This window comes from Phoenix dactylifera, chromosome 1 (assembly GCF_009389715.1).
Source record: "Phoenix dactylifera cultivar Barhee BC4 chromosome 1, palm_55x_up_171113_PBpolish2nd_filt_p, whole genome shotgun sequence".
NCBI classification, from domain to species: domain Eukaryota; kingdom Viridiplantae; phylum Streptophyta; class Magnoliopsida; order Arecales; family Arecaceae; genus Phoenix; species Phoenix dactylifera.
The window spans coordinates 18,396,243-18,414,024 of record NC_052392.1 but is presented as its reverse complement, the minus strand read 5'-3'; the positions used below and the strand labels follow the sequence as shown (position 1 = coordinate 18,414,024).

At 39.6% G+C, this 17,782-nt stretch overlaps 1 protein-coding gene across 3 annotated transcripts in view; it reads left to right on the top strand.

Annotated features, from left to right (window-relative positions):
- Window positions 1-17,782, top strand: part of LOC103701502 (calcium-transporting ATPase 5, plasma membrane-type-like) — a 59,958-nt gene that overhangs the window by 27,744 nt on the left and 14,432 nt on the right. For all 3 annotated transcript variants that reach the window (XM_008783577.4, XM_008783575.4, XM_008783576.4), the window contains exons 9-20: window positions 214-283; window positions 11,783-11,853; window positions 11,944-12,027; window positions 12,113-12,190; window positions 12,752-12,823; window positions 14,946-15,029; window positions 15,125-15,207; window positions 15,293-15,401; window positions 15,487-15,542; window positions 15,707-15,749; window positions 15,829-15,912; window positions 16,510-16,647. In XM_008783577.4, the coding sequence (XP_008781799.2) occupies window positions 214-283; window positions 11,783-11,853; window positions 11,944-12,027; window positions 12,113-12,190; window positions 12,752-12,823; window positions 14,946-15,029; window positions 15,125-15,207; window positions 15,293-15,401; window positions 15,487-15,542; window positions 15,707-15,749; window positions 15,829-15,912; window positions 16,510-16,647 (972 nt within the window). The remainder of the gene's footprint in view (window positions 1-213; window positions 284-11,782; window positions 11,854-11,943; window positions 12,028-12,112; window positions 12,191-12,751; window positions 12,824-14,945; window positions 15,030-15,124; window positions 15,208-15,292; window positions 15,402-15,486; window positions 15,543-15,706; window positions 15,750-15,828; window positions 15,913-16,509; window positions 16,648-17,782) is intronic.

The following is a 17,782-nucleotide window of genomic DNA, read 5'->3' as shown; positions in this document are numbered from 1 at the left end:
TTTGGCAAAATTTTTCAGAACTTCTTTTAAATATCTGAGTTCCTCTATATTTTTTGTTTCATGCCATGCTAGTCTATTGTCATGTTGCTTGAGACATTCCCACTATCATTCTTATTTATAATGGGGGCATTTCTGTATAGATTCTTCATAGTCTATGTAGCTTTTTGGCTTTTTTCTCCTAACTGTCTCCTTGTTCTGTCTATTTTATTTTAGGGTGTTAAAGAAGGATGGTATGATGGTGGAAGCATTGCCTTTGCTGTTATTCTTGTTATACTTGTTACAGGTATCTGATTTTTCATTCATCAAGTTATTGTAACACCAGTTACCTTGTTTCAGTATAACTAGTGCTTTAATATTCAGTTTAAACCATTTAGCCATTTTTGGCAGCTAGGTTATCATTTAGATATATGTAATCCTTGTAGGGTAGGATGAGCTAGAGCTGTTTATTTGAAATTTGATACCATGTAATTAAACGAAGACGGAAAGCATGGAATGCCGTAGCCGGTCCTACCGGCCGGTCCTAGACCGGTACGCAGAACCCACAAGAAAACCGGTATTTTCCATTTTTTTAGCCGACCGGCCGGTCACGGAGCCCGTACCGGCCGTACCCTGCTGGCTACCGGCCTCGTACGCGGTTGCGATTTTTTTTAGCGCCTCGGCGCTGTGGTTTTTGAAACCACCGCGTACCGGACGGTACGTACCGGACCCGGACTCGTTCCGGCCGGCCACCGGTACGCTGACGCGGTACCGGTACGGCGAATACTTTGTACGGAAGTAATGGTATCCAATGTGATGTAGGACAGCAAACAAGCCCTTTTGGGAATTGGTTCGAGGTTTCAAATTACTAGGACAGCAAGATGGGTTGTTGGCTAGAAATTAGCTAGCATGCTGAAAATAACATGAAATATTTATTAACAGTGATGTACTAGTGCTCCCACAAGATAAGCTATCAAATTCACCTGGAAGCAGCCCAGAAAGAAATCTTTCACATGACAATACGTTGCCTCCTCCAAACTAGCTGTCCATGCACATGAATAACCTGGTTTTGCACCAATTTATCCTTTGTTCATCTTCACCATCAGATCTGATTTCTGGTGCTCTTGGAAAGCCTACGATCAAGGCATGTGGGTGTGGCTTAGATAGGTATATAGGATGCTAAGTGGAAGGCTTAGTATTTCCGGTTTAAAGGTAAATATTTAGGGTAGGGCAGGGGTTGGATGAGAATGGGGTTTGCTACAGTTTCAGCCAGCACTGTGCTGAGAGGATTCTTGTAGAAACTTAGCGTAGGGATTAGGAAGTAGGCTTCTGGGTGGCTGTGGGGTTTCAGTTCAAATATGGCAGCAGGAGGAAAAATAAAATGATGGGAAGTAGATAGATAGGTATATATAGAGTTAAATGATTGGACGATGTGGATCAATCCTAGCTGCATCACATGCTATCTAACCACAAGGTTGAGGGTCGGACACTCAGATGGCATTTCCTTCACGCATGATCTCAAAATCAGCCATCTGGATCTTCATCACAATGCTTAGCAGCTTTAGATTTTTTGCTGAGGCACCCCAAAATGTGATCCGACCGGGGAGAAGGAACATTTTCTTCAGCCCGCTCAACTCGAATCTCTCAGAAGATAACTAGAAAAAGATGGAAGAATCTCGAATGTGGGACCTTAAATATCCTTTTCTTTCATTAATCATTAAGAAAATGAGGTACATAGCCTCTATTTATAATGAGGTTCGTCCTAACTCAATTTGGGTGAGATTTCTCTTCCTAATTCTAGTAAGACTATTTTCTTAAATAGACACTTCTAGTAAAAAAAGCTAAAAATCTCAAGAAGGTAAATCTCGACTTCTACACTAACTTGCCTTCTATCGCTGCACCGAGTTTTTATCAAATAGAGAGCTACGCGCGGTCAAAGTCTTATCCGAAAAGAAAACTTTTGGTTTGACCAGCTCATTTCGGAAGCTAAATGATAGAATTTCGACCCCATTTAACCTCCTAGAAAGTTGGCCCAATGTTATAAATCTTGAAAAGATACCTAATTTAAAAAAAAGACCGTCTCAATCGGGCATCATATGACCAAATTATGCCATCCTGAAGTTTGGCCTGTGATTCGGCTTTCCGATGTGGCGGATCTCGCTCCTGAACCCTGTCTAGCCCTGCTTGTAGTGGCCAAAATAGTCCACATTGCGTCTGGTGATCCTCCTAGATTAGGGCTCTCGTTGTTTAGGAGATTTAGCTCCTACTAAATCAGAACTAAAGGTGGAATGCCTTGCTTCCCCATCTTGCGGTTGAACCTTCTAGCTTTGCTTGGAGATGGTTTCTAGCCTTGCTCTTCTTTCCTCTCGAGTCTCAACGAATCACTTGATCTGCTCCTGCATCTAGACTTTGTGGTAGGGACACTCCTTGCTATCCTTCCTCGTTGATGACGACTCCTCGATGTTGATCTCGGTAGATCGATTAAGGAACCAAAGAACGAGAGCTTGGCCTAAGTAGTATCAGATTTTTGTATCATCGCAAACTTATTGCAGGCATTAACAAGTTGCTTCGCTTGGGCAGCAATTGCAAGGTCTAGGTCTTCTTGTGTTTTGGAGATGTTGATCATAAACTCCTTTCCATCCTTCACGGACCGATACTTCTTCAGATGCCGGTAGAAGATTGTATCTCGATCCCCAAAGATAACTTGGCAAATATCCAAAGAAACTACTTTACAAGTTACCTCGTCAATGTACCTCTCGGTTATAGCGAATTTGAAAGTACACTGCTTAGTGATCTTTAATTCAACGTCCTTTTGAATCCAACCAAGAGGGTAGGGATGTGGATGAGGCTTAGTCTGTAACCCCAACTCACGAACCAAATTTTTAGAGATGAGGTTCTTTTGGCTTTTAGGATCTACAATAGCATCAATGATACTCTGCTTTACCTGGATCTTTAGGTGGAAGAGTTTCTCCCACACCTTTAAATCTGCTTCAGTAGCTGTCTCAGGTTTTCTCGCCATCAGGCTCAATTTGGAGTCTGCTTGCTCAAGCTCAGGCAGTTCAACTTCTACAGCATTAAAAACCGCCTTTTTCTTCTTCTTGGAATCCTCTTCTTTCTACGTCTTCCTCTTCGGCCGCAGCTCGGGGTGAAGTTTCCAATACTTCTCCTTAGTGTGTCCACGGAGGTCACAATGATTGCAGTAATTTCTGAGTCATGTTGGCTTGCTTCTTACCTTGCTCCCCGTTTTGGCTTGATTTTTCACCGCCTTTCTTAAACTTGTCACTCTTTTTACCTTTTCTAGGCCGATTCGATTTTTCTCCTCAATCCCATGGTCTTCACGCTGGCTTCTCTAATGTCTTCAACTTTAAAGAGTTTCAGCTCCTTTTGGATGCTCTCGTGGAGACCTCCGATGTATTTCATGAAGATTGCATGATCGTCGTTGGAGATTCTGAGAAAGATTGCTTGCTCATGGAACTTGGTGTAGTCCTGGATAGGCTAATCATACTTCTGTCGTAGGTACTGCCACTTGATCCACCAATCCTCCTCCTAGCTGATTGGGTAGAATTGCTTCTTGATTTGGCTCTTGAATTTGTTCTATGTCAAATTCAAAACATCATTATTGCTCATGTGTGAGTTTTACTAGTTAAGAGTATGACTAGAAAGCTTGAGACAAGCGAAAGCCATCTTTTGGATACTGGAGTATCCATAGATAGTAAAATATGTCTCTAATTAGTCTGGCCAGTTATCTAGCTTTTCCACATCAATAATCCTGTCATATATAGGGATCTCGATTCGAGCCTCAACTTTAGAGGTTGAAGAGTGATTTTTCATACCCGTAGGTCGCTCATCTTCATCCTCCTCACTGGATTGTGGTTCTTTATCTCGAGCCGTAGGAGACAGCTTCGCAACAGGAGTTGCTGGTGCTTGTGCTGAAGGTATCATCAATCTGGAGACAATCTCGGTGAGTTAGACAATTTTCTTCTTTAGTTGTACGAGACATTCCTTCATATCATCATTACCCATCGAGGAAGAATTAGCAGCCATACTCGCTTTTGTCCTTCGATGTTCTTGAAGCACGGATAGCTCTTCTTCTGATTGCTTGTATTGTTCACGCATCTGGATCATGAATAGAGACCCCCACAGATATAAAGGTTCGAAGCTCTGATACCAACTTGATCCGAAGGAAAATTTTCTTTAACCCGCTCAACTCGAATCTCTCAGAAGATAAGTACAAAAAGATGGAGGAATCTCAAAAGTAGGGCTTTAAGTTTTCTTTTCTTTCATTAATCATTAAAAAAATGAGGTACTTAACCTCTATTTATAATGTGAGGTCCGTCCTAACACAATTTGGATCGGATTCCTCTTCTTAATCATAGTAAGACTCTTTTTTCTTAAATCGACATCTCTAGTAGAAGAAAGTTAAAAATTTCGATTAGGTAGATCTCGACTTCTACATCAGCTCTGCCTTCTGTCGCTCTGCCGAATTCTTATCGGATGCAGAGCTATGCTCAGTCAAAGTCTTCCTCGAAAAAGGAAACTTTTGGTTTGATCTCGAAAAAATACCCAATTTTGATCTCGAAAAAAGAAACTTTCGGCCCGATTCAACCTCCTAGAAGGTTGGCTCAAAGTTTTAGATCTCGAAAAAATACCCAATTTAAAAAAAAAAGATCATCTCAATCGGCCACCATATGACCAAATTATGGCCTCCTGAAGTTTGTCCTGCGACTCGACTTTCTGATATGGCAGATCGCGCTCCTGAACCCTATCTAGCCTTGCTTGTAGTGACCAAAGTGGTCCACATTGAATTTGGTGATTCCCCTATATCAAAATGATACATATTTCAAACATTTTTGTGCTTCTTGAGTGCTACTTGGCAGCCCTAATTATACTTGCTGATTCATTTGTTGTTTTGGTTGGTTGATGATTCAATTATATGTAAAGCAAAAGACTTTCTCCAATTAGGAAATTATATGTAATTCTTCAGAAACATAAAGCAAAAGACTTTTTCCAATTAGGATCACCATTACGTACAAAAGTTTTTTTGCATGTATTCATGTACATGCTTCAAAGTTCAAACCATAATCACAAAATTTGTGGAACTTCTTAGGAAAAAAATGCTGAATAATTCGTGGCTGGCAGCTTTTCTGAACAATTCAGCAAATAATTTTCTGTTCAGGAGTGCTCCATGAATATATCACGAAATTCATGATATTTACAAATAATTCCCACGTCAGCAAATCATTTGCTGCCTCATTTCTAACTTGCATAAAGAATTTGGGATTTGTGCTAGCTGCCAACAGAGTCCACGGCTTTTTGGTAACAAATGGAATTTTTGAGGCGACGAAGCATTAATGCGTAGGGCGTACGTTGGAAATAGGTGTCTGGGCCATTTGGGGATCTTACTTTAGATTTTAGAATACTAAAAAGTAATCCACGCCACCCAACAAGGGAAACTTAATGGTTGGGTAATAGGTAGATTTCTTCTCTCATGTTCTGTCTTGTTTCCTTTCCCAAATCTTGTTCTTATACTCACCCTCTCACCACTGCATCTCATCTCATTTACCTATCTCTTGAATATTTTATTTTTTAATTTTTATTTTTTGTTTTTAAAGTACTCAAAATTTTAGCCTATTTTTCCCTAATTTAAACTTCACCTTGCCAAATTATTCCTGAATGCTGAACTTATGACTATAGTTCACATATAAGAAGTTTAATATCTTTTTTGAAGGACTTATTTCATACCTATAGGAGGTCTATAGCAAGGTCTGCTGATCCGGCCCGAATCGGCCGGTTCAGCGCGTATTGTACCGGTACCGATGCTCACTGGGCTGGAATCGACTAATTTTTGATGTGTACCAGTGTGAACCAGGCTGGTTCTTACCGCTACAAGCCGGTACCGGTGCGAATCGGCCCAGTTCGCACAATACAAGCCAGTACCGATGCGAACCAGGGCAGTTCGCACCGGCCCAAGTGCTGGCGCCCTCGCGCCCGCGTGCGGTTCCCCGCACAGGGAACCGCGTTCGTGCGCAGTTCCCCACGTTCGCGTGGGCGCACGCGGGCCTCGCGCGGGATATTCAATGCCACTGTGGCATTTAATGCGTCCGCACAAGCGTCCGCACGGTATTTTTCTTGGTCTTTGCCGGTACAGTACCGGTTCGGTTCGGCAGCACCGGTACGTCGGTATAATCGGTACGGCGGACCTATTGTCTTGCTGACCGTTGCTGTTGATTCATGTTTGTACACTCTTTCTTTTTTTTCAACTAAACATCTAACCTCCACCATTAAATTCTCCTAACCTTCAACATGTCATGTGAATTTTTCTTAGTGCTTCTTTAAAAAAATGTCTTCCACAGTTTGAGACCAAGGTGGTTTGAATTGGTATCGTGCTCCGTGCTGGTTAGCCATTGGTACCGAGTATTGGTACGCCCTGGCGTGCCGATTTTATTTTTAAATATTTTTGATATATAATGATCTTTTATGAACTTTTTTAAGATTCTATGATGTTTTATGAAGATTTTTATTTTTAAGTGATTTAAATATTAGTTTGATGTTTTTGATGTTCTTCAATTCATTTTTTTTTTGCAAATTTTTTGTTTATAAAATGACTATAATTTCAATGATAAATATAATTAATGTACATAAATCATTATATTCATAAAGAGAATCAATAAAACATGAAAATAAAGTTAATTTAAATACATACCAACATTTAAAATCTTGTAGAGTGGCGATGTCTTTCGTAGACATTGACGATCTTTGTATGCAAGGGGCTCAACCCAGTTTTCTATCCACATAGCCCTTTGATCTTGTAAGCTCATTGGGCAACCATAAGGTACGTAGCCCAAATAGTCCCTGTACATGCTGTGGGTGATAGTGTCTCTCTGGGAGAAGTTATCTGCCTGATACTATAGATATGGAGCGATCCATCCGAATATGCCAACGGCAAATCCGATCCATTAGGTGCTTCAGGCTGCATAGAAAAATAGCCACCGGAGGATGATGTGTCTGAAGCCCCATTTCCATAAGGAAATTAGCTAGCACTATATTCGTAGGATCTCGTATAGGATTCCGAATCTGATACATTTAGTAATCCTACCCTACGTGCTATATCATCTGCAGTAGCCTTATATCCACGACCTCGAAGATTCCATCTTCTGTATGCAATCATATCCTCGCGGTCTTTTGGTCGTGTAACATGGTTCCTATCCTACGTGGCATAAGTGAATTGGGACCTAAGTGAATCGAAGACCACATTAGGGCTGTGATGCGGTGGTCACCAGATGCATCATTGCCGCTACTTCCATGTGATTGTGAGGGCTCACTGGTGTCTGATTTGACTCCACTCTCTCCAATGGGGTTTTGCCTTTGTCTTTCTTTCTAGCTGTTCTTGCCTTGCTTTACCTGGCTCTATTGTGAAGATTGACTATGATTGGACCGAGTAGCGGGGCGGCCTTGTCTGAGCATCTCTTGATTAAAGCGCTAGAAGGATGTCTCAGATATGGAACAATTCTTATCTTCGTTCATAACCCCTTGCTTCAAAGGCCCTACGTTTTTTTGTCTGCTGTGGATCAGGGCGAACTTGAACCAGTTGCGCTCATAGTCACTGGAAGATGCCACTGTGAGAGGATTCGGATAGCAAGCCACCGAAGGTTCTAGGCCGACCTCCAAAATGAAACCAACACTCAACTGCAAAGCATTGAACAAAAATACATATAAAATATTAATAATTATTAAATGTCAACCTATCAAGTAATAGCTATTGTTCATATGTAATATTCTTGGATTCATCATGATATTGCCCTTGTTGAGCACAACTACTCGTTCATCGAAGCTGCAGAAACTCTCCTTAAATAGTTTTGTTGTGCAAAAAAGATATGGCACACAATGTTATACTATGTTCAATAAATTATGGCTTGCGAGTTGCTAGCTCCGTAGTTGATTGCTAACCAGAGGATAGTGACAACCAATATTGCTAGCTTCGTATACTCTTACTTGCATGATGCAGTTTCCTAGATATCCGGTAGTCCCACCTCTGCTTAATGATGTTTACTTACTCGTAGGCATTCACTGGATCTGCCTACCTAATCTGCTTCTTGGCAACCATCATCATATGATAAAGAAAGCCCATCTGCGGGTACCTTTCACGATTGACGGCCCAAAGCACATCATCTTAAGGCTTGATAGCCTTCACAATTCTCTCGGCTTGCTTCTAGAACTGCTGGCTCGTCACCATGCTCTTCAAGCGGCTCCCCTCAGTGCCGACCCAAGCATATCCACTCTGCTGCCACTCAGCACTAACAAACATCTGATGTAGCCTTATACTGTGGCCTATTATCAGTGACCATCGGCGTGACGTTCTGCTCTCCCACATGATCTATCACGTCCTCCATTAGTTTCAAAATGTACTGTGCATCGGCACGTTATCTGAAGCATCAATTGATTTGTGGAGGGTCTTTATGTCATAATATGTTAGAAATTTGATGATGCTTCACCTCTTGGGACTCGTCCACCTATCACACATCACTATCAGTCCATAGGTGCCCATCTTGCTTTTATATGATGTTATCCAGTTCTCGAGCTCCTCGTTGTTGTTAACGAGCTCAGCATATCCTTTGGTTCTGGAGGATCCACACCTTGTTCTGCTGGTTGTCTGATAGTATATGGCATGTCGTGTTAGTTGGAATGTGGCTGAAGTAGAACCTGAATGCAATTGCTCTACGCATGTGTTTCTTTTTATCCTTCACCAGTATGGTATCAATCCCTTGCTGCTTCGCATCCCTAATAGGGAAGGCATGTGGATCAAAATCGTGGATAGTGGCCCGTAGTGGTATCTTTTCGGAGGACTTCTTGTGGTCCCTGCTACCGAATGCTCCTAGCATAGATGATATGCCCCTCCCACCTCTGCTGACAGTCTTCCTGATCAAGGCCCTCCTAAACTCTCTCTACCCCGTTGGTCCCAAAACCAGAGCCCGACTTGTTCTATAAGGGTCCCAATCAAGCCATAGGCATGACCACCTTTTGCTACTACCTTTGGTCATTCAGGCTTATCGAGATGGTAGCCTCGATCTATCTCCTCATCAACTGGAATAGAGCTTTCATCTGATACCTGAAGTGGTAGGAAGGTAGCTCTACTGCTCGACGATCCACTAGTGCTCTCTCTGGGTAGCTTTATCTTTTGCTGCTTTGAAATTAGTGAAGTGCTTCTTCATTAACTGTCGGACCTCGTAGGGGCATTTTCAACACATTGACAAATTGAGGTAACCATTAGCAAGATCCTGCTTCAGCTTGGTTATCCTATCCCCTCTGAACTCGGTGTCGCAGCACTTGCACCTTCGGTGGTATCGACCCAAGAGTATGACTCTATGATCCTAGCCAATGTCATGCTCCATCTCCTTTCTCCTAGATGGATTCTTTCTGCAAGCAAATTGAACACATGTCAAACATTTTTACATTAATTGATATTTAGGTAATTAACTATGTGTAATACTAAATTCTTATAATTTTTCACTTAATTAACTATTTTTAATTAATTTTAAAGTATTCAATAATTAACTAAAAATATCTAGATATTTTATTTTAATTCAGAAAAATGCAGAATCATAATAGGGATGTTGCATTTATTATTATCTTAGCTCATCGTTATTTAATTATTTTTTGAAAATTTATGAAATTTTTATGTGTTGTGAAAAATGTGTTTTTACTTCAGAAAATACTTCTAATTACCTATATGCAGTACCAATTTTTTCATTATTTTTTAAATTATTTTTATTTTCTATTATTTTTTTACTTAAAATAATTATGAAATATAAATAATTTAAAAAAATTATTTTGAGATTAGATCTATATAGAAGGCCACATATATTTTTCTCATCCTGAATGCTACATATATTTTTCTCAGCCAGTGGACATGCATGGAAGGCCACCTTTTTGTGGATTTTATTCAAATTTGGGCCTATGTCACTATTCACGTGATCATGTCCAAACCACAATAAAATGGCATTAAATTTTTATTCAGAGTAGGATTCATGCCCCTAAGAAAGGCTCTGATTTTGCAGTGATTTTTAAAACTTCATATTATCTTTTAATCTTTTATTATGAAAATATATTTTTATTTAAAAATTATAGAGTCAATAAAAAATTATAACCTTGGTTTCATAGTGTAGATCTTCCTTAAATCTACAACATATCATCAAATGCCACCAAAATACAAAACTATAACATGGTGACCCCCTATTTTTTTTCACTTTTCAGCCAATTTTTGGCCTTAAAATTAAAAAAACATAAAATAAGTGACGAGGAGCTGCTTAACTTGATTTCAGCAAGATCCCAAACAGGAATCCACTGAAATGGCCTAGATTTGGGCTACCTTTTGTTTTCTTGAAAAAATGGGTTTGCGGTTGTTGGGAACCTTTTGTAGGTTCACAGGCTCTATTATTGGTTTCATGTGAGGGGGAAGGGACTTACGCATGTGGCACGCGAGGATGTGCAATGCGCATGGCATGCAAGGATGCACAACATGGGGGAGGGGGGGATTCACGCGCACGGCATGTGAGGACGTGCTTGGGGTGCAAGCGCGTGATGCGGCAGGTGGGAGGGGGAGAATCAAGCACACAACACGTGAGGATGTGCATGGGGTGCGACCGAATGCTAAAATGGGCTCTGTTCCGGGCTAGAACCGGTGCAATTGCCCGGTCTGCACCAGTATTTCTTCGAACTGATCGGTTTAGAGCGGTTCAAGCATTTTTTTCATTTCGAACAGCCAAACCGTCCTAGTTTGGGGACTACACGGTATTGTACGCCCTGAATCGTCTAGTTTGAGATGGTACAATGTACCTTGTTTGAGACTATTCTTTTAAGCTTCTTGGTCCTTGTGATGCATCGTTATCCAATTTGTTTTTGCTTTTATGCATGGGAATTCCACATACCAGTATGCAACAGGGAAGCTCACATTCTTAAGAGTTAGTAATTAAAGATCATTGTTGAAATGATGAGAATGAGAATTGATATATGATTTTTTCAATTTGTGGTAGCAAAATAGATAATTGCAATTTGTGCAATGAAACCACTTTGAGTAGTGGAGGCTGATACAAATGGTAGGGATGTAAATGAAGTCTTTAGCATCTTTTTATTGATTTTATACATAGTATGATTGAGAAATAAACAGGGGCTTGGGCTATTCTATGTACTTGGTTAGTGATTTCAACTTATATTTGTACAGTCGTATCCAGTTTTTAGCATCAATGTGTGTAGTTGACCTTGACAATTTTGGTCAATCAGGGGAAATAATGACTTTTTTTGTTCACAAGGATTTTATTGCATTTTTCCTTTTAGTTGCAATCATTCAATTTGAGCCGTGTTTAGGAGAATAATGCATACAGAATTCATGCTATCATTGGAAAGTAAATCTCATATTAAGAGAAATAATAGTTACCACAGTGAATATCATCATCAACTTCTTTGTAGGATGCATGCTTAAATTATTTTGAGGATTTGTTTGGGATGAAGTGTTGCCACTCTATCGAGAGAGGATTGCATGGTTCTCTGCTTCTATTTTTTTTTTCCCAAAGTTGGTGATTGTGAATTTTCAGTGGCTTTGTATTACTCCTGGCTTATTACCTTTGGATTTTTAAATACAATTCTGTCATAACATATTTAGTGTAAAATTCTGCACATCCTCTCTCAGATCTCATTTTTCTTTCTTTTAACGTGTAAATAGAGGTTTCTTTGAGCAAAGAAAATTTCTTCTTGTTAGGCCAGCAGCATTTATTTACATTTGCTTCAATTCTTTCTTTTTTCCTCCTGTTAGCAATCAGCGATTATAGGCAATCAGTCCAATTCCAAAATCTGAATGAGGAGAAGCAAAACATACATCTAGAGGTGCGTTATACCACCACAGGGAAAGTTGCTCGACCTTTATTTAATCTTTTATTTATTTCCCTTCTTGTATCTGTACTTCATGATATTCAGGTAATTAGAGGTGGTAGGAGAATTGAGGTCTCAATATATGATCTTCTAGTTGGCGATGTTGTTCCTCTCAAAATTGGCGATCAGGTAGGCATGCAATGAGCAACTCTGGTTTAATTAATCTTTTGATCTGCACTTATTGTGAACTAGCCATTTGCAAACTGTGTTCCAGGTCCCTGCAGACGGCATTTTAATCAGTGGTCATTCTCTTGCAATTGATGAATCCAGTATGACTGGGGAGAGCAAAGTTGTGAGTTTCTGTCATTCTCTCTTCTCTATCTTAATTATGTTAATTTTATCTAAAATAGTGACAATTACTTTTCAATAAAACCCAAACTCGCTTGTCTTCATATGTTGGCACTCTTTCAACCTTTTTTACATCGAACCCCCTATAATTTAATATTTTGTATATAATCTTCCCCATGTTTTTAGCATGTGAAGGGATTTTTGCTTACGCCTTGCAAAGTTCAAATTATAAAAGCCAAAGTCCCCTGAATTTTTTCGTTCTCTAGAATGTTGCATGAAAACTATTAGTTTGTATATTTGTAAGAAATTGTTGATAAAAGCCCCATCATTTTAGTTTTAACATTAACAAAGATAAAAGTTTTACATATATAACCTCTTAACTTCACTATTTATTTGAAATATTTAATTTCATGTCTATGAATGGCTATTGGGAGTTCTCCACTCAATCTAAAATGAAATTTAAATTTGTAAATCTCTCTCTTGCTTTTCGTGATTATGCTAGGGCCCCAAGAGCCCTTTTGTTACACTTGTAAGATGTGCTGAAGTCTTATGATGCTTTTTGTAGATCCATAAGGATCAGAAGGCGCCATTTTTGATGTCTGGATGCAAAGTTGCTGATGGTTATGGTAATATGTTGGTGAGTGCTTTTTTTTGGATTGATTGATGACCTAAACAGGTTTCCACTAGCTGTGTATGAACTTGGACTTTTATGTGTTAAACATTTGGCTTGACACTTTCTTGCTATCAACATCTTGACTATTAATTGTGCCCGCTTTCATTGTTGAAATAATCTTAATATGAAGGAAATTTATAGACATCATGCAATGTATGAACTGTATCAGTACTGGGCTAGCACGGTACGGCGCGGGGCCATACCGGCCTATGCTGCTGGGCAATCGGTACGGGGCCTGGCACCGGCACAATAGATGTTGAGTAAAACCTAAGATTAAGAAAGGAAAACACCCATCAAACCAAAAGGATTTCCATTATTAGTAAAAAGACAAGGCATAAAGAGATGGAGCTTCTCCGGTGTACATGGGTGTGCAGAGGAGGAAAAGAACAACAGAGTAAAAGCAGGCTGCTGTTCCTCACCTAGCATGCTTCTCCACATGTTTCATCAGCTAAGCATAATTTATGTTGGCATCCAAGACATGCCACCCTGAGGCATTGCCAACAAGAATGGTGGTTGGATTGGTCCCTCTAGTGAGACATTCCCTGCCCCATTGAGCACATGTCTGAGTGTTCCTTGTTCACGCCCTTTAGTATTTGTATGGCACAAACTTGGCTAAAGTCTAATTGAAGCTCCAGCTTGAATGGCTGCGGCTTAACTGGACAGACCCTAGGTTTATGAGAACGCCTAGGGAAGTGATCAACTCAGTTTGCCACATTCAGCAATTGTAGTTCAAGAATACAAGAGCAATGGCAGCAAAGGTTCTGAAGGCAGACCTCAAAGGAAATGGGAAGGGTAAGGCTCTATTCCATGTGGGGACTTTGTGGTGGGGGGGGGGGGGGGGGGGGGTAATGTGCCATACAAATACGGCACAAACTTGGCTGAAGTCTAACTGAAGCTCCAGCTTGGATGGCTGCGGCTTAACTGGACAGACCCTAGGTTTATGAGAATGCCTAGGGAAGTGATCAACTCAGTTTGCCACATTCAGCAATTGTAGTTCAAGAATACAAGAGCAATGGCAGCAAAGGTTCTTGAGGCAGACCTCGAAGGAAATGGGAAGGGTAAGGCTCTATTCCATGTGGGGACTTGGGGGGGGGGGGGGAGGGGGTGTAATGTAGAGAATGATGGCTGAGCGAACAAGGTGGTTGTGGAAGTAGAGGAAGAGAAAGAAGGATAAATGGTGACCAAAAGAGAGGGAAAAATGGTAGGGGATTAAGTGGGTATATTTGTTAGTTTGGCTAAAGGTAGCCATTAAGTGGCTTCTAGTATCTCATTTGACAGATTAATGTTAGCGAGATGGAGAAAAATAATTGAACAATAATATTAAACTAATTCGTAGGAATGTAAAGATAGGGTATTTCTTTAAAGAAAATCATAAGAACCGGAGGAGGTTGGGGAGTTCAATTGGGTACCAAAAAAATTCTATCTCCATGTTTGTTTTGAATGAATATGGATATTAATATAATATTGTTAGTACCCATGTGTTTATCATTTAAAAAAAAAAGAAAAAAGTGAAAAAGGATATGGAAAGAGTACTTCGACAAATGGATGAGATTCGCAAGAGATAGATGCATGGTCTGCCATACCGGTCTGTACCGACCTGTACGGGATGGTACGTACCGGTCCGGCCTGGGATCGGTACCGGATCAGCGTGGAATCCAGTACCAGTAGCTTATCATTGGAGAATCGGTATGGAACTGGTACAGACCGGTACGGAACCAGTACATACCGATCCGGGCCGCCACCGATACGCCGACCGGTACGGCGGATCTTGGATAGATGTCAATCTATATGTTGAAGGGGAAAGAAGATTCAACATAGTCTAGAGATAGTCTTGATGAATAGAGATTTAGTTTGAACTTTGAAGGGTCAAAGATGACCAGAAAAGAGAAGAAGAAATGCAAATACTAATTTTCGGAGGACTTGGCTTTGATTAGGAGCCAACATGGTTATCTGTGACAATAGACAAATAAGGATATTTTGTTAGTGCTAGAAAAATTATATAGGAAAATTTTATTTTTTTTCTTTTTTTTTTTTTGTATTGGTTCGGTAGTTGCTTGCCTATGTGGCTTATTTAAATTATGTTCAGGTAACTGCTGTTGGGATCAATACTGAATGGGGGTTGTTGATGGCCAGTATTTCAGAGGATACTGGTGAAGAAACTCCTTTGCAGGTTTGTTTCTTATTTTGATGATAAATCTTTTGAATTGTATTGCATTAAGCAACATGCTATGTTTGACTTTTCATGGGTGGCTTGTTCTCCAACAGGTACGCTTGAATGGTGTTGCTACTTTCATTGGCATTGTAGGGCTCAGTGTAGCTGTTGTGGTTCTTTTAGTCCTTTTAGTCAGGTAAGTTACAACTATCATGTAAACTATTACAATTTTTATATTTTCAAGAGTTACAGTATTGTCTTTTATAAACATATCTTTTCAGATACTTTACTGGACATACCAAGAACCCTGATGGTTCTGTGCAATTTATAAAGGGACAGACAAGTGTAAAGTCTGCAGTGAATGGAGCCATTAAGATCTTGACAGTTGCAGTATGTATTCATACTTCAGATTTTGCCAATTTGTTTTTTTATAAATTTTTCTAAGGTCTTACACCCCAAAACAAAATATAACTAGGTGACTATTGTGGTTGTTGCGGTACCTGAGGGGCTTCCGTTGGCTGTCACTTTGACGTAAGTATGCATAGTTTCTGTAATTTATTTTTTATCTGATATTGATTATTTAGTTGTTACCTTGATGTAAGTATGCATAGTTTCTGTAATTTATTTTTTTATCTGATATTGATTATTTAGTTTCCTGTTTTTCAATACCCTGATATTTATTTTGATTATTTCAGTCTGGCATACTCAATGCGAAAGATGATGGCTGACAAGGCTCTGGTACATATCTTTCTTAAGACCTTAATAGAAATGTTTCTCGACATGTATCTCTGATGGTGTTAAAATGATTGGGCTGCAGGTGCGTCGGCTTTCAGCATGTGAAACTATGGGGTCAGCTACGACTATTTGCAGTGACAAGACTGGAACTTTGACCCTGAACCAGGTATGCCGTCATGGTTATTGTTTGCTTTATATGCACTTTATATGCACACACAAAAGTAGATGCAGAAATTTGTAACTGTTATTGTTTGGCTTTTACATAGGGGAACGACACCTGCTCCTTCCATTTTACAACCAGTTCCTTTTGACTGTATTTCATTCTTGCTCCTTGAAATAAGTTCAGTCACATGTAGATGTAAAAAATTGTAGATGTTGTAGTTTGGCTTTTAATGAGTTAACTGAAAAACTGTCCTTCCATTTTATGACTGTTCCCTGTTGACTAAATTTTATTCCCGCCCCTTGATTTCAATTGACATTTAATATGCACATAACAGTGTACAGAAACAGGTGTGAATGTGTGCAAAACAGGCTTTAGTATGTGCAAGACACTGGCTTAACTGTATACAGGGCTAAATATAAAATGCAAAGTGTGTATTGGTTACACATAAAATGGTAGTCAACAAACAGTCCGGGTGTTAAGTTCTCTCTTTTAATATGCTGAGCTCATTTTGCAGAAGTAGAACTTTTCCATTTTCTTTTGCCAAAGTATTTGAATTTTTTTTATTTTTTAATCTCTAAATGTTTTTAATTCATGTTCTAGATGACTATTGTGGTGGCATACGTTGGTGGGAAGAAGATAGATCCTCCAGACAATATTGAATCGATGCCTTCTAATGCAGTATCTCTTTTAATTGAAGGAATTGCACAGAATACAACTGGCAATGTGTTTGAGCCAGAGGTAAACTAGTCCTTTTAATTTGAACCTCTCTAACCACAAATTGATTTGTTATATCTGTGACCATGACGAAGATGAACGATTTCTGGATCATACTTCTGCACTTTTTTTTCTTTGTGATTTTATGTGTAACCTAAAATTGTTTGTCATGAAAGTAAAGATGGTGTCAGGCTTTTGGATTCCAAAGTGCTCATGTACTTTTTAAGCTTATTTGATTGCTTAACCAATCTCTCTAATACTAAGTAGGGGGATGTGAAGAAACTGGTGGAGAGATCCCGGTAAGCCACTGATTCCCCATCCTTGAGTTTCTTGGGACATTGGAATCCATCACTTAAAAATCTTAAGATGTTGGATCAGTGGCCTCCCTTGATGTTTCAAACTGACAGAGTCTTTTATTTTCTCTGTCCGGCCCTTTGAACTCAAAAAATGCCCTCACATATGAAGGTCATTTTGAATTTAGTGGTACTTGTTAAGCTATGCTAATACAAAGTTCTAAATAATCATATATTCTGATCAAGGATTTCTCACATGCACCCCCATAGAATCTGCTGCATTTGCTTTGTAACTATATGGAAGCAGTTCCTTGTTTAGAAGAGGTCATATTTTGTTTCCTATTTGGGTCGGGCTAGTGGACAAGATATACCTTTAAAAGTCGACTGCAAATATATAAAGAGGAGGGCAGATCATAATTGTCAGGTGTAACAATGAAATTCTCCTTGATGAGCATAGTCAAATCTTCTTTTTCATGGCCACATCAAGTATTTAATGTTCTCCACACGTGCTTGGCTAGTTGGAAAGCTTTAGTCTAGCAGTTGAAAGGATAGGAGGCAGGGGTTTCCAACAATTGGAATTTAGAGTAGACGGGTGCAAGCTTCCCGAAACACCTAATAGTGTGAAGCTTTTAGCACAAAAATAATTAATCCATATGCAATTAGCATTTTTTTTTGTTTGCTTAAGAACACCTCAAGCGTATTCGGCCCATTCCTTGTTTGTAGCCTTGATTGTTGGCTACCACACACACCTTGCTCAAAGACAACAAATCCTACCCTCCCTTGGATGTCGACCACTCTCTCGTATTGGTTAACTTCTATTTCCATAATCATAGCTATCTGCTTTGTGCCAACTATTGGGATTGGCT